Source organism: Bison bison, unplaced genomic scaffold (assembly GCF_000754665.1).
Source record: "Bison bison bison isolate TAMUID 2011002044 unplaced genomic scaffold, Bison_UMD1.0 scf7180017859304, whole genome shotgun sequence".
NCBI classification, from domain to species: Eukaryota; Metazoa; Chordata; class Mammalia; order Artiodactyla; family Bovidae; genus Bison; species Bison bison.
Genome location: NW_011489876.1, coordinates 469926 through 486971, shown reverse-complemented (window position 1 = coordinate 486971; position 17046 = coordinate 469926). Strand labels below are relative to the sequence as shown.

Below are 17046 nucleotides of genomic sequence, written 5' to 3'. Positions count from 1 at the left end.
AGACAGTATTCTTCACAGAGCTAGAACAAATAATTTCACAATTTGTATGGAAATACAAAAAACCTCGAATAGCCAAAGCGATCTTGATAAAGAAGAATGGAACTGGAGGAATCAACCTACCTGACTTCAGCTCTACTACAAAGCCACAGTTATCAAGACAGTATGGTACTGGCACAAAGACAGAAATATAGATCAATGGAACAAAATAGAAAGCCCAGAGATAAATCCACGCACATATGGACACCTTATCTTTGACAAAGGAGGCAAGAATATACAATGGATTAAAGACAATCTCTTTAACAAGTGGTGCTGGGAAATCTGGTCAACCACTTGTAAAAGAATGAAACTAGACCACTTTCTAACACCATACACAAAAATAAACTCAAAATGGATTAAAGATCTAAACATAAGACCAGAAACTATAAAACTCCTAGAGGAGAACATAGGCAAAACACTCTCTGACATACATCACAGCAGGATCCTCTATGACCCACCTCCAAGAATATCGGAAATAAAAGCAAAAATAAACAAATGGGACCTAATTAACCTTAAAAGCTTCTGCACATCAAAGGAAACTATTAGCAAGGTGAAAAGACAGCCTTCAGAATGGGAGAAAATAATAGCAAATGAAGCAACTGACAAACAACTAATCTCAAAAATATACAAGCAACTCCTACAGCTCAATTCCAGAAAAATAAATGACCCAATCAAAAAATGGGCCAAAGAACTAAATAGACATTTCTCCAAAGAAGACATACAGATGGCTAACAAACACATGAAAAGATGCTCAACATCACTCATTATCAGAGAAATGCTAATCAAGACCACTATGAGGTACCATTTCACACCAGTCAGAATGGCTGCGATCCAAAAGTCTACAAATAATAAATGCTGGAGAGGGTGTGGAGAAAAGGGAACCCTCTTACACTGTTGGTGGGAATGCAAACTAGTACAGCCACTATGGAGAACAGTGTGGAGATTCCTTAAAAAACTGGAAATAGAACTGCCTTATGATCCAGCAATCCCACTGCTGGGCATACACACTGAGGAAACCAGAAGGGAAAGAGACATGTGTACCCCAATGTTCATCGCTGCACTGTTTATAATAGCCAGGACATGGAAGCAACCTAGATGCCCATCAGCAGATGAATGGATAAGAAAGCTGTGGTACATATACACAATGGAGTATTACTCGGCCATTAAAAAGAATACGTTTGAATCAGTTCTAATGAGGTGGATGAAACTGGAGCCTATTATACAGAGTGAAGTAAGCCAGAAGGAAAAACATCAATACAGTATACTAATGCATATATATGGAATTTAGAAAGATGGTAACAATAACCCGGTGTATGAGACAGCAAAAGAGACACTGATGTATAGAACAGTCTTATGGACTCTGTGGGAGAGGGAGAGGGTGGGAAGATTTGGGAGAATGACATTGAAACATGTAAAATATCGTGTAAGAAACGAGTTGCCAGTCCAGGTTCGATGCACGATACTGGATGCTTGGGGCTAGTGCACAGGGATGACCCAGAGGGATGGTATGGGGAGGGAGGAGGGAGGAGGGTTCAGGATGGGGAACACATGTATACCTGTGGTGGATTCATTTTGATATTTGGCAAAACTAATACAATTATGTAAAGTTTAAAAATAAAATAAAATTAAAAAAAAAAAGAAATGAAGGGTTGGGCTATGAAAATGATGAATGGTTTAGAGACCCTCACAGCTTTTGTTTTATGTGACAGGGCTTTTCTTCAGTCATTTCTTAGAAGCTCTCCTGCTCTCAATTGCCTGAGGAGGAGGGTTGCATACCTGCACTGCTCAATATGTGTTTTCAAATCTCATTTCAGGCGACAAGGAGTACCTGATTAACCTAATAGACTCTCCAGGCCACGTGGACTTCTCCTCAGAAGTGTCCACGGCTGTTCGCATCTGTGACGGGTGCATCATCGTGGTGGACGCTGTGGAAGGGGTCTGCCCGCAGGTAGTGGATGGTCGCCTGGAAATGTTTAACTAGACAAGGCAGGGGGAGAGGAGGCCCTGGCCATCAATGACGATGTGGCACTTTAGACTCTCTGTGACACCAGAAAGCTAGTTTCCATTTCACATTCCATAGTGTTCCAGCCTGTGGTGGAGTTAAGTCACCCAGGTTCTGAAGGGATATTAGAGAGAATGACTTTAAGGTCCTTTGACATGCCTGTGGTATTCTCTGGGAGAGGGACTCAGTGGACATGAGAGACGCATGTAGGGGGCTCTGGGGGCTTTCCTCCAGTGAAAGAGTCTCTCAGCAGTGAGGAGTTGTTGACAGTGAAATTCTGAGCTGCTTCTCCCCTACATGGGCAAGTCTCTTCTGTTGGTTTCTCACTCTGCAGGCACACGCACACATGCGCGCGCACGCACACACGCACACACACACAGACACACACACACTCTCTCTCTCTCTCTCTCTCTCTCTCTCTCTCTCTCCCTCTCTCCCTCTCTCCCTCTCCCCCTCCCTTCCTCCTCTCTCTTCCTCTTCCAGATTCTTAATCTGCACTTTCTTACCTTTTCACCAAAGTTCAAATAGTTCTCCCTAAGGCCAGAGTGAACATACAGCTCTGGTCAGCATGAAACTCAGAGTGGCTTTCTAATCTCAGTTTTTAAAATAATTTTTCTGTGAAACCTTATGTTTTTTCTTTAAAAATGTTGTCACCTTTGTGTCCTACTTCTTGTACCATCGTTTGTTTTAATGATTTTTAAAAAGAAGAGTAAAAAGCTTACGTTACAGGCATACCTCGGAGATATTTCAGGTTTGGTGCTGAGCCACTGCAGTAAAGTGAATATTGCAGTAAAATATTGCAGGTCACGTGACTTTTTTTGGTTTCCCAGTGTATATTCAGATTATGTCTATACTATACTGAAGTCTCTTAAGTATGCAATAGCATCATGTCTAAAAAAAGGTACATATCTTGATTAAAACAATACTTTATTGCTAAAAAATACTTAACCATTTCTGACCCTTCATTGAGTTGTAATAGTAACATCAAAGATCACTGATGGCAGATCACACAACTCTATTAATTGTGAAAAATGTAAAGTATGATGGGAATTATGGAAATCACAGAACAACAGGAAGTGAACAAATGTTATTGGAACGCCGGTAGACTTGCTTGATGCAGAGTTGCACAAATCTTCAGTTTGTTAAAAGAAAAAAAGCAACATCTGTGATGCATAGTAAAGCAGAGCACAATGAAATGAGGTTTTCTTGTAGAAATGGAGAAAATCTGATCATTCCAGGAAGATGTACGTGTTCTGTAACTTCTCTGATTTCCTGTAAGTGCACAGGCCTTGCATCTAGAGAAGCAAAACCTTAGTCTGTGTGGTGTGCTGGGTGTCCTGACAAGTTAAGTTAAATTAACAGACGTGACTTCAAAGCAGCTGAATAGTGGTTAATGCTAAGAAGTGGTTTCTGATCAGGAAAGTGTACACAGGGAGCGTCTGGGAACATACTCTGTTTTTCCACCTGTGTGTTATAGCATGAGTGTTTTTTTTACTGTGTGTATTCTCGTATGTGTGTAATTTCACAAAACTCTTACTATCTTGTACACAATTTTTATTTATCCTTCTTAAATAAATTGTCAGTTCCATAAAGGCAAGAACAATTTCCTGCCTGCAGTTCTTTGCTTCTGTGTTATATATTTTTGACTGTGTCTGACTGGCATGGTCTGAGTTGTATGTGATAGAGGAGCACGAAAATAAGCTACTTATTAATCAGGATTTTCTAATGTGCTTTAATTTAAATCATGAGCTTTACATTTTCTTTTCTGTTTTAATCAGACACAGGCAGTTCTGCGGCAAGCCTGGCTCGAAAACATCCGTCCAGTTTTAGTGATCAATAAGATAGATCGCTTGATAGTGGAACTGAAATTCACCCCACAGGAGGCCTACTCTCACCTCAAGAATATATTAGAACAGGTATTTTATCCTTTATTTCAGTACTTTAAAAACTGTGGCTCAAAGGAGAGTTGTAAGGAAGTTGCTAGGTTGGGTATGAGGCTTTGCTGCAGAAAATCCACTTCAATGTGTTGGAGTCATCATACCGCGGCAGAGGCAGTAGAGCTAGCATCATCTCAGGAGTCGCCTCCATCTCCTGGGAGCATCCTGGAATAGAAAACTTGGACAGTAGGTCTTAATGTTCTCTTGTTTAAAGTCTTGTGGTTGGGTTTTTAAGTGAAGCCAGTATTAGGAAACTCTTTGGCTTTTTTTATTACCTGTATTTGGATGAAATTTTACCAAAGCTTTCATTCATTGATTTATTCAGCAGACATTACCATAACTGTATGTTGAATAAATGAGTTCTTGAAGGTTTACTTCATGCTAAGGATTGTGAATATAAAGACAGACAGGTCAGAGTCCCTATCTTCAAAGATCTCACAGTGGGTTAGGGGAGAAAAACACGTAAAAGATGTTTGGAGAACAATGAGACAAACCCTAAATATGATTTGAGAACATAAATGAGGCCTGCCTCACCCAGAATGGGTCAATAGCAAGGGGAGAGTAGGGAGAGTCTTATAATAGGAGTCTTGAGATGGAAGAAAGGTAATGTGTGCCAGGGGAGAATTATAGCAGAGGCCTTCAAGAAAGAAGAAATAAGATATACAGAGTCATATAAAGAAAAGAAAAAACATGGTGCAAGTTTCATTCAAAGAATGTAAATTATTGGTTACAATTGAAGAACTAGATCAAGTGCAGTCGTGATAAGAGATGGGAGTAGAAAGGAATACAGCTTTGATTCTGGTGAACCCTGTATGCCATGTGTGGAGGTTTGAAGTGTCTTTTTCAAGACAGTGGGGCACCATTGATGAGGCCACGTTGAAAATGTTTGTTTGCTACAGGAAGGAAATGATAAAGGCAGAGCAGTGAGAAAGTCTGGGTCAGTGGATCCAGTTCCCTGAAGAGACAGTCAGGCACGGAACAGGTGGAATGCTCCTGCCCTGCCGTGGAAGGAGGAGAACCAGCAGTGTTTGTAGAGATGGACTTACAAGTTGGATGATGGGGAGCCTGCAGGATCCTTGAACAGTAGACTTTGTTTTCTCTCTGAGGTAGGAAATAAGATTGGTCACCTAGGAGTGAGAATCTTTGGAGCTTAGAGGTCAGGAAGAGGACCTGAAGAGAGGGGTGAACAGTTCAAACATCTGACATGAGAAACAGGGAGTTGACAAAAGTCATAAACTCAGACTGTGGGGCTTGGAAACCAGGAGTTCTAGTGACACCTGGCCCTCATACTGAAAAATAAATTGAAGATACAATAGATCAGTGTTTGCACTAAAGAAATGACCTTCCAAAAGCCTGACGATTTAGTCTTACTGGGTATTGAAATAAGTGGCTGATAACATGTAAGTTAATGATTGCTGTAAACATCAGTTCCATCCTCATGGGCTTCATAGGAGTTCAGACTGTGACGTAGGAGTCTAGACTTGAGGAGGGTTAGACAGTGTGTCTCCTGTCATGGGCGTGCCATGCATCCGAATGACCTTCTGCCATTTTGCCATCTCTCCTAGATTAATGCACTCACAGGAACTCTTTTTACTTCTAAAGTGCTAGAAGAAAGAGCGGAGAGAGAGGCTGAATCCCAGGTGAACCCGAATTCTGAACAAGGAGAGCAGGTGTATGACTGGAGCACCGGCTTGGAGGACACGGATGACTCGCACCTGTACTTTTCACCTGACCAGGGGAATGTGGTGTTTACAAGTGCAATAGATGGGTGGGGCTTTGGGTAAGTTTTTGACTCTAATGAAATCTCTCTGTGGATTCTGTATACAACTGGTGCTTTAATTAAACTTTTTATCTTGAGGTATCATAGATTCACGTACAGTCGTAAGAAAGAATACAGGAGCATTCTCTTCTTTCCCCAGTGTCCCTCCAGAGGTACTATCATGCAGAACTGTGATGTAACATCGCAGCTGGGCTATTAACAGGGATATAATCCATCGCCACAGAGCACCTTTGCGTTGCACTAACGTAGCAACACCTACTTCCATCCCACTCCCAGCTGCTCCTTAACAACTAGCTGTCCTGCATTTCTATAACTTGTCACTTCAAGAATGTTATAGAAACGCACTTGAACCACATAGAATGTTTTCTAGATTGGATTTTTTTCAGCATCGTTTTCTGGAGACTTCTCTAAATTGTTGCATGCATCACTGGTGGTTCCTTTTCATTGTCTCGTCCTATTCCATGGTATTGGTTGTACCACAGTTTGTTTAAATATTTACCCATTGAAGGACGTCTGGATTTTTTCTGGTTTGGGGCTACTGTGAGTCAAGCTGCTATAAGCATTCATGTGTAGGTGTTTATGTGAACAGAAGTTTTCATTTCTCTGGGATGAATGCCTGGAAGTGCGTTTGCTGAGTCCTGGGGTGGTTATATGTTTGATTTTTAAAGAAACTATCAAATTGTTCCAGAGTAGGTATACCATATTCCTGCCAGCAATGTGTGGTGATCCATTTCTCCACATCTTAACCCTCATTTGGTATCATCACTGTTTCTGTCTTTTCTTTTTTTAGCCATTCTGCTAGATATATACTGATGTGCTGTTACGGTTTTAATTTGCATTTTCCTAACAGCTTCTGGAGAAGGCAGTGGCACCCCACTCCAGTGCTCTTGCCTGGAAAATCCCACGGGTGGCGGAGCCTGGTAGGCTGCAGTCCATGGGGTCGCTAAGAGTCAGACACGACTGAGCAACTTCACTTTCCCTTTTCACTTTCATGCATTGGAGAAGGAAATGGCAACCCACTCCAGTGTTCTTGCCTGGAGAATTCCAGGGACAGAGGAGTCTGCTGGGCTGCCGTCTATGGGGTCGCACAGAGTTGGACACGACTGAAGTGACCTAGCAGCAGCGGCAGCAACAGCTTCTGAGGTTGAACCTTTTCATGAGCTGATCTGTCATCTATATATCCTCTTGGGTGAAATGTCTTTTCATGTTCTTTGCCCACTTTGTGTTTTTGTTCAGGTATAATTGACATATACCGTTATATTGATTTCAAGTATACAGTGTAATCTATCTGAGTACATATTGTGTAAATATTTGTTTATATTTGTATATAGATGATATATTTGTATATAGATGATCACTACAGTAAGTCTAATTTTCGTCACACTACATAGTTAGAAAATTTATGTGTGTGTGTGATGAGGATTTTTAGCTTTGACTCTTAACTCTCTGTTACACAATGCAATGTTACTAACTTTACTTACCATGCTATATACATTGCATCCTATGACTTATTTTATAACTGGAAGTTTGTACCTTTTGCCCCTTCAACCATTTTGCCAACCCTCTACTCCTTGCCTCTAGCAACCACCAATCTGTTCTCTGTATCTGTAAGATGCTTGATTTTTTGGTTTTGTTTTTTAAAGCTTCTACATGTGTAAGTGACATCATGCAGTATTTGTTCTTGTCTTTCTCCATCTGACATATCTCCTAATGCTTTCAAGGTCTATCCATGACAAGTTTGCATTCTTTTTTATGGCTGAATACTATTCGTGTGTGTGTGTGTGCGTGTGTGTGTGCACGTGCACACCACATTATCCTTTCATCTGTGAATGGACACTCAACGTGGTTTCCATACCTTGGCTATTGTCAATAATGCTACAGTGAAGATGATGTGATGATTTCTTAAACATCACCCAGCCACTGAGTGGCAGAGCTGTTGTTAAGTTTAAAGACTGCCTGGCAGTGAAATTCATGCTTTCTTACCATGGTACTTCTGTGGGATCTTCACTGTGGAGTATTGGGACCCTTGTTTCCTCTCATTGCCCTTCTGGATATGTACATGCTCAGGCCAAGTAGTAGTGATAGCAGTTTTGAATGTGCTAGGTAATTGATTACAGTTCTAACCACAACCATTGCTTACTCATGGAATCAGAAAATTCAGAGGATTTTTTACCTTGAGAAAAAATGTCTTCAACTTGGATAAACAGTTGTGGGATATAATGAAATTTACTTTAGTTGTGGGCTTAACCTTTCATACAGTTTGTGGGGATAATAGAACCAGGAATAAGGGACCAGGTGAAACCAACCTTGGTTATTTCTCATCTCCCTTTTTACAGGAACTTGCTCTTCAACGTCATTTTGACTGAACACATTGCCTGGGGCAGCATAATAAATTATAATACTGTAATTTTTTTGTGTTAGTTTGTAATAAATTATAGATTCCTTGGTTTACTATAAAGATCATATCAGACTTAAATACATTCAGATAATGGATTATAGTGAAAATGGAAGTTAACAAACCTGAACATTTGTAGTTTTCACATGTAGTTGATGACTTACCTTTATCAACTTTCTGGTCCTCAGTTTCTTCATTTGAAAAATAATAATGTAGGTCTAAGATAATGTCTAAGAGTTTCTTTGAGCTAAAAAGTTCAGTGATTCATTCAGTCATAGAAGAGAGTCAGACCTATTGATTTCTTAATTGGTAAGCATTTTGTTAGTGAGCCACAAGGTGGGGGGCTTGTCCTTTTCTAGTACTTATTTTCATAATAATAATTGAATGTTTTATGTGAATTTTAGTCTAAATCTCATGAACTAGGGGGAGTTGATCATGGAAGAAGGAATGGGGAGAGATTTGAATGAATGAAATCAGGGGAACTTGAGTATCCCTCATAACTTTGGATGTTTTTAACTTACTTTCAGTCAATAGATCAATTCCCCTGTATTAGACAATGTCATCTTTGGAGATCTGCTAGTGCCTGTTCTCAGCCAGTTGACATGTTAACTTATGGGAAAACGGTGTTGGAAATGAAAGCACTGGAGACCCTTTCCTTCCAATTTTCCTCTAAAATGTCAGTGACTAGGGAACTCCACATGTCACAAAACGTGAGAAATGAGCACATGTCAGAATTTAGAAAATGTTTCTATGAACTCTCACGTAGTGGGACAGGATTAAGAAGTATGACTAGTGGCTGTATGGCCTGAATTTGTCCTGTTAATAGTTGTTACTCCAGGAGAATCTGCTCTGAAAAAGCAGCAACACAGTGGCTTGGGTAGGTGGCAACAACGATCTGTTAATAGTTTCTGGTTAAGGTAAACAGAGCTGAGGCCCAACCCTATTCAACAGGGACAGGAAAGAGAAGACGGTGAAAAGCCCTTCCTAGTAGTTCTTCATGCCACAGCATCTTAGAATCCTGTAATTAATATTAGCCCATTGGGTACCTCGAACTCATAAGCATATGTGGCCCAGTAATTTCATGTGGCCACACCCTCATTCAGGAGGATTGGCCAAAGATTGATGAGTCAGTAAACTCCTGGAAAACATGTTCTGCAGATCTTTTCTGAGAATCCTGTTTGAAGTTGCTCAGTAGAGGAAGTGAATTAAAATAGAACTCAAGAATGGAGAAGTCCTGCTAGAAGCTGTCATTGTAACTAATGACAGATAAAGGAATAAAAGCACCGAGCAATAGTGGAGAAAGGTTTGATGTTGATAAGCAACTTTTGTGGTAACCAGGGGATGAAAAAGAAGGTAAAGGATGAAGAACAAGATTTTCAAAGATTTATAAGTGTCTGTATGTGTAGGTATGTGTATAGAAATGACAGAGTAGAAAAGGGTGGAAGACAGTGACCTATAAGCAGATGGGCAAGTGTCTTACTTTAATTTATGATTCTATAGCAGTATTAGTTTTTGCGAAAGTGTTTACCACTTTGTGAGTTAAAAATAGGACATATATCTGACATGTTGTAAAGGATAACAGAAAATATAAGTCTGGGAAGCACACAAATCAACGTTAAAAAGAAAATCCTAGAAGCATGAATAGAATGTGCCTGATCAGAACAGTAAGTGACAGTAAGTATTTGTACCCCTTGTTGAGGAGATACTGTTTTTTAAAAAGAAGGAAATTTCATTAGAAAAAAATTCATGAGTGAGTGAGCAAGCAACAACATACATAAATAAATTATATATAAATTACGTATTGTTATATACATGAGTTGTGCCCTCGTATCTGACTCTTTGCTACCCCATGGACTATAGCCCGCCAGGCTCCTCTGTCCAAGAGATTCTCCAGGCAAGAATAGTGGAGTGGGTAGCCATTCCCTTCTCCAGAGGATCTTTCCAACCTAAGGATCGAATCTGTGTCTCCTGCATTGCAGGCGGATTCTTTACCATCTTAGCCACCAGGGAAGCCCCGTTATATACATGTTGTGTATACTTATATAAAAAGTTTTGTATGAAACAGTATAACATGTAAATGTATAAACTTATTTACATATAGCATAATAATATAGTTTATATTTTAATATCACTATAAACATATAAAGTATATAGAAGTTGACATATAAAAGTTATAAATAATGTAATATAATAGAAACTAAACTTTTAGAAAAAATTTTTAAGACCTCTACTAAGTTAATATCTTTTGGATCAAATGGGAAATAAAGCTTTAAACAGGGAATTACTTTGTGTGGGAAGGACCCTTGAGGCCAGCTCTTTGAGAACGTTGATGGGCTTATAACCATGTGACATGAATTCTGCTTCCTGACTGGGTATTTTTCTCTCCCGTGACTCAGTGAGAGGGGGCACTGGGTTTTTATCTTCAGTAGTTTCTGTAGTGTCTCTTTTTGCTTCTAAGTTCCTGCCTGATGGCTCTTCATATTTCTGGTTCCAACCATAATTATCAACTTCCACTCCTCGAGCTTCTTACTGCTCCCACCAGGCTTTCGTTATCATAAGAGAATGTCGGCCAATTGGACTTAGTTGTAGTTAACCCCTGGATGTTTTGGAAAATACAGCAGGTGTCTTGTAAGTTGCTGGTACTTTGAGAGTTGGACTCAAAGCTTAGATTGTGTAGGAACATACTATTCCCTGCAAAAAGTTTTTTTTGGAGGGGGTCCTTTATCCAGACACTGCAGATGGTGTAATATACAGCATCCTTATTTGTCCGGTGACTGCTCCCATTTGGCTGGGGTTTGCAGTAGAGCAGACCTGCTGCTAACTGGTTTCTCTAAGGGCTAGAGAGAGCTAAGTAAGTGTATATGTATTTCCTGTTTAATCTCAGATGCTATAGAGCCTTTTTTGGCCGGTTCCGGCTGTAGGGTTTATTTACTTCATGAGCAATAGGAACTTACAGTGAAGGGCTGAAGCAGAGTTTATTGTTGGCACAGTTGCAGTGGACAGCTGGAGCCTGTTTCCTTGGCCAGTGTTCCTCTTGTTTTACGCTTGCAGAATTAAGAAAGGGATTGATAGCATGAGTTCTCATTCATATGAATGTAGGGAAAGTTGGACAGGAACACCGGCGAGACTGCTTGGCTTTGAATCCCAGCTTTACTTGTTACCTGTGTGATATCTCGTGCTTCATTATGCTTTTCCATGAAAGGGGGGAGATAATTAGTACCTGCCTTGTAAGAGAGTTGAAATGAATTCAGAGCACATTGAACAGTACCTGGCACAGAAACACCCAAATGCTAGCTAGACTCATACTTATTTCTGTTATTAATAACGTGAACACTTGCTTTTCTTTCAGAATTGAGCACTTTGCCAAAATCTACAGTCAAAAAACTGGCATCAGAAAGGAAGTTCTTTTGAAAACATTGTGGGGAGATTATTATATAAATACGAAGGCTAAGAAGATTATGAAGGTGGATCAGGTAACGTGGTCTCTTGTGCCTATTGATCGGTGGTCACATTCTTGCCCTGTGAAAGCCTGCACTGTAACACACTTGTAATCTGCCTCAGTTTATGTGAGTCAGTTTAGGGGAGATTTTCTACTGTATATATTTGGCTAAAGATCATGTGTCTTATGGAGAAGGCAATGGCAACCCACTCCAGTACTCTTGCCTGGAAAATCCCATGGACGGAGGAGCCTGGTGGGCTGCAGTCCATGGGGTCCCTAGGAGTTGGACACGACTGAGCGACTTCACTTTCACTTTCATGCATTGGAGAAGGAAATGGCAACCCACTCCAGTATTCTTGCCTGGAGAATCCCAGGGACGGAGGAGCCTGGTGAGCTGCCGTCGATGGGGTTACATAGAGTCGGACATGACTGAAGCGACTTAGCAGCAGCAGCAGCAGCATGTGTCTTATGTCCAAGTATTGCTTAAATAGAGTTCCTTATCAGGATCAAAGGACTGCATGTTGTTGTTGTTGTTTTTCCTATTTAAGAGGAGCAGAAATCCCAGATCCTGGGCCAGTGAACTTGAAGACACATATTTGCATCATGCATTTGTGTGTCCCCTTCCTAAAGAGACGTCTCTTGTAGACATCACTGCGTGGCCTGTATTCCTAGCCTCAGCCGAGGCCTCCTCATTGAACACCAGTCACCATGCATTGCTGATGGGTGAGGCAGGTGCTCCTTGGAGCATTCTGTCGGTAGAGGTCTTGTAGGGCTGCTGAGTCACCTAGCCTCAAAGGAAGGATGCTTTCTTGAAGACTTTTTTTTAATATAAAATTAAGGATTTTATAAATGTATTCTCATTGAAGAGCATGTATGTTCCTTTTAGAAGGTATTCCTTAGTATAAAGCTACAGGAAAGAAAAAAATACCAGAGGCCAACACTGCTAATGGTATGGTTTTCATTTCTTTCATTCTTTCTGTTTAGATAACATATATTCCTCGATTGAGATAATGCTGTTTATACAATGTAGCCGCTTTTCCTCTTGACATTCTATTGTGACCATCTTCCCTTGTCACTGAAAGTTCTTTATAAACAGTACAGTGTGTAGATTCCTTAAAAACTAGGAACAGATCTACCATATGACCCGGCAACCCCACTCCTGGGCATATACCCTGAGAAAACCAGACACCCCAGTGTTCACAGCAGCACTATTTACAATAGCCCTGGCGTGGAAGCAGCCTAGAAGTCCATTAACAGAGGGATGGATAAAGATGTGGTACGTTTATACAATGGAATATTTGTCATAAAAAAGAACAAATTTGAGTCCTAGTGAGGTTTATGAACCTAGAGCCTATTAATACAGAGTGAAGTAAGAAAGAGAAAAATTACAGTATATTAATGCATATATATGGAATCTAGAAAAATAGTATTGATGAACCTATTTGTAGGGAAGGAATGGAGACACAGATGTAGAGAATGGACTTTTGGACACAGGGACGCGGAGAGGGGACGAATGGAGAAAGTAGCATTGACACAACATTGTAAAAATTAAAAAAATAATAATAATAATAAGAGGAGCCAGTGGAGTGAAGTAGCAAAGAGCATAGTTTGAGATTCTCTTTGCCTCTCAGCTCTACCACTTTCTAGTTCTGTGACACTTGTCTGTTTCTTTCCTCTGCAAATTGAAGATAGTAATATTTATCTCATGGAGTGATTATATGAAATATCCAAGAAAAGTCTTAAGAGCAATTCCTGTCATGTAATAAACACCCTCTTACATCATTATCACTCATGTAATCATTCTCCTAAGATTGAACATAGTTTTTATTTCTGTTTCTCAAATATTTTGATATTTTAAGTAAAGCTGTGATAGGCATCTTGATGCATACATTTTTAGGCCTTTACGATTTTTTTTTAACCAGTCCTTCAAAGGTAATGACTTAATTTCCCAGTACCTTGCCAGTAGCTCTTGAGAAAGAGGGTTTCAGTTTATATTCCATCTCTTGTACCTATGAGAGTATCCATCTCAAAGTGCTCATGCTGTAATTTTTGTATAGTTTGATAAGAGAAATAGGGGTTTTGTTTTTTTTAATATCTTCTTCCTTGAAGTTGAATAGCGTTCATATTTTAAGAACCTCCTTTAGAACGAAGTCCATGGACGTTTTAGAGTGGAGCTTTAGCTCTCAGCTTGGGTACCGTGTGTTCTTTTGATGGCAGTGGGAGGGCAGCTGCAGTGATGTATCCACCCCCCCCACCCCGCACCCCAAGTGGTTTCGTGTGTGGTGTCCACGGTTCGGAAAGAGAAGAGTGAGTTGTAACTGTGGATTATTGGCTGTTTAAAGCATTCATATAGCTACTTTCCTCTGCTTTGTTGTTGAATAAGTATTTTCTAGTAGAAATGAAACATCGATAGTAAAGCACATCAAGAATGAATACGTTAGATATTGATGAAATATTCAGAAATTTTAAACCCATGCATCCTTTTTTTTTTTCCAGGCAAAAGGAAAGAAACCTTTATTTGTACAGTTGATCCTGGAAAATATATGGAGTTTGTATGATGCTGTCTTGAAAAAGTAAGACTGTTATAAATTGTTTATCTCTGGGCAGTATAATTTGCAGTTTGACGAGTTACCCTTCCGAAAACTAGGTAGACTGGGAAAGTGAAGAAAGCCTTTACAGAGGCTTTGATTACCAAGCTTGGAAACCATTTAAAGGAGTATGTATAACCCAATTACAGGATGACGGGAGGGACAGAACAGAAATATTTTATAGAGTGCTGAGGCAAAGAGATAAAAGGATGGGAAGAACCATCAGACTTTCATTTTTACAAACTCAGTTTAAAGTAAAATAGTAAATGTAGTAGAAATGCTGCTTGATACTGAGGATCACTCATGGAGTCACTTAGGGAAAAAACCTTGCCCGATACAAGTGGAAAAGAAAGTTTGCTTTAGTAAATTTCCAAGTTGTTCCAGTGGTGGAATAATGATTTTTGCTTTTAGTATTTATTTATAAAATCGTTTTACCAGTTGACATAGCGTGTTTAAGACGATTGTGGAATGGTACTTCATGGGACATTTTTAAGAGAAGTTCATTTGGAAGTGGAAAGTAGAGGTTGAGCAGTTTACTCCTATGGCAGGAGCCCCCCTCCAGCGTTTTTGTTTTTTTATAGTCAGGCAGTGCCTCAGGAATAAATGTGTCCTGTGATGTTGTTTCTCTTCCTCACTCCCCTTTGTATCTTAGGTAATCTTTCTCCTCACCTCCCATCCACCCATCTCTTGTTTACTATAGGGACAAAGAAAAAACTGATAAAATCGTGACTTCTTTAGGATTAAAAATCGGAGCCCGAGAGGCACGGCATTCAGATCCTAAAGTTCAGATCAATGCTATCTGCAGTCAGTGGCTACCCATATCTCAAGCTGTTCTTGGTATCCTTTATATTAATGGTTGTTAATGAAATCATAGTTTTGACAGAACAAGAAAAAAGAGTGTGTTATTGGCCATCAGGAGGTCCTCTGAAAATAATGCATGCCAATTCAGAGTAAGTTTTTTTCTGGGGTTATTTAATATTTTACCATGAAACTGTATTAAATACTTCAGAAATGAATATATTAATATTAATTAAGATTAATACGAATCCGAATGTTCTTAAAAAACATTTTAAATTTTTGTTTCTTAATCCATAAAATCAAAACTCTTAGACTAAGATTTGCATAGAAGTAGATACTTTAGATGTTTGTGTTAGGATCACTGGTTCATTTTAACCCATATTTTCTTTACCTTGTTGATACTTCCTCTCAAATTTGTGATTCCAAAAGGACTTGATTTTAAGCGGCTTACCTTAACTAAAGTCATTTTGTAGGTGAATTTAGACTATCTTCTTTGTTTTTTTTAAAAAGACTTTTGTTATATGGACCAATTTTAGTGTCTTTATTGAATTTTTTACAGCGTTGCTTTTATTCTGTTTTATGTTTTGGTTCTTTGGCCGAGAGGCATGTGGGATCTTAGCTCCCCAACCAGGGATCGAACCCACACCCCCTGTACTGGAAGGTATAACCATTGGACCTTCAGGGAAGTCTCAACCAAAGTAATTTTATAGAGGAATTTAGACTATTAATACCTTCTTGTCATCGATCTGTGTGTACTTAGTGGTACCCGTGGGGTGGGCTGAGGGTGCAGTGTCTGGGGAGTGGGCCAACAGTGGACCACGGGGCTGCAATAAACAGACCCCTACGGTGACCTCGCTCTGTTGGAGGACCTGCTTGTATCGCAGCTAGCAGCTGATGGTGGTTTTATGCCAGTTGAGAGAGACTGAAACTGTATGAAAGATTTTGAGGACTGGGTCACAGGCAGCCAAACTCCTAAGCTCTGTGGTCCTTCCTCATTTGTTCCACAGGATGTCAGTGTTAGAGTATCTGCCATGAGCACCCTTTCTGGGCTCTAGAGCATCCACAAACTCCCTGAGATTGTATCCACGTTTTGAGATGTGACTTACGGAGTATTGCCTTACAGCCCAGGCATCGTGTACACATATGTTGTTACTTCAGTATTTCGTGCACAGTCTGAGTCTCTGCCAGGGTGAAGAGCACTTGCTCAGGCTTTTTGAGTCCTTAACAGCAGACTTCAGCTATGGTGTGTCAGAAGCTTCCTAGTCCCCTCGACATTACAGCTGAGAGAGTGGAGAAACTGATGTGTGCAGGATCACAGACTTTTGATTCTCTCCCACCAGAAACCCAGGCTCTGAAAGCAGGTGAGGTAAAGACGAACACACCAGTCAATGTATTTTTGGTCATCCAAAGTCAAGACTACTCTAGACCAATTTTCTGAATGCTAGCTTGCTAAATGGCCAAATGGCCAACTCCCCCGGTAAACAATTGCACAAACATTTCTCCAATGCTTTTTGTTTTCTAACATTTCAGTTTCGCCAGAGCCATTTTGCTCTGCCAGTGGAGTGAGGAGACTGGAGACCTCTCCCTTTTGCCAGATCACAGTTCATAATCTTATCATCATGCTCTATCCCATCCTCTCAGGTAGCCAGGAATGCATTCCTGAGGTGACTGTGTTGCCAGGGCCTGTGGAACAGTGACCCCAGGGTCTGTATTCCCTTTAGAAGCCCCACACGTGTTCGCTCCATGAGAGGGAGCCTCATTTGCTCCCAGCCTTATATGGCTCCATGAAATTCATCTGTGCGCACCACTCTGTCCTGCTCTTTTTCTCCCATTCTGTTGGATTTGCAGCCTCTGCCCTCAGATCACTGCTGTTCTCAGACCCATGGTTGACTCTCCTTTGTTAAATCTCTCGGCCAGTTCCCAGTCCTCCTGACTAGATCTGTCACTACCATTTGACACAGTCAATCCCTCCTTCCTCCTTGAGACCCCTTTTTCTTTGACTTCTGGGCTTCCACCTGTTTCTCCTTGTCTCCCTGTCTCCCGGGCTTTTTATCCCCCCACCCCCCACCCT

At 40.4% G+C, this 17046-nt stretch overlaps 1 protein-coding gene across 3 annotated transcripts in view; it reads left to right on the top strand.

Annotated features, from left to right (window-relative positions):
• Positions 1–17046, top strand: part of EFTUD1 (elongation factor Tu GTP binding domain containing 1) — a 118340-nt gene that overhangs the window by 11241 nt on the left and 90053 nt on the right. For all 3 annotated transcript variants that reach the window (XM_010830867.1, XM_010830856.1, XM_010830876.1), the window contains exons 5-11: positions 1851–1984; positions 3817–3954; positions 5541–5755; positions 11500–11623; positions 14086–14162; positions 14878–15014; positions 16214–16336. In XM_010830867.1, the coding sequence (XP_010829169.1) occupies positions 1851–1984; positions 3817–3954; positions 5541–5755; positions 11500–11623; positions 14086–14162; positions 14878–15014; positions 16214–16336 (948 nt within the window). The remainder of the gene's footprint in view (positions 1–1850; positions 1985–3816; positions 3955–5540; positions 5756–11499; positions 11624–14085; positions 14163–14877; positions 15015–16213; positions 16337–17046) is intronic.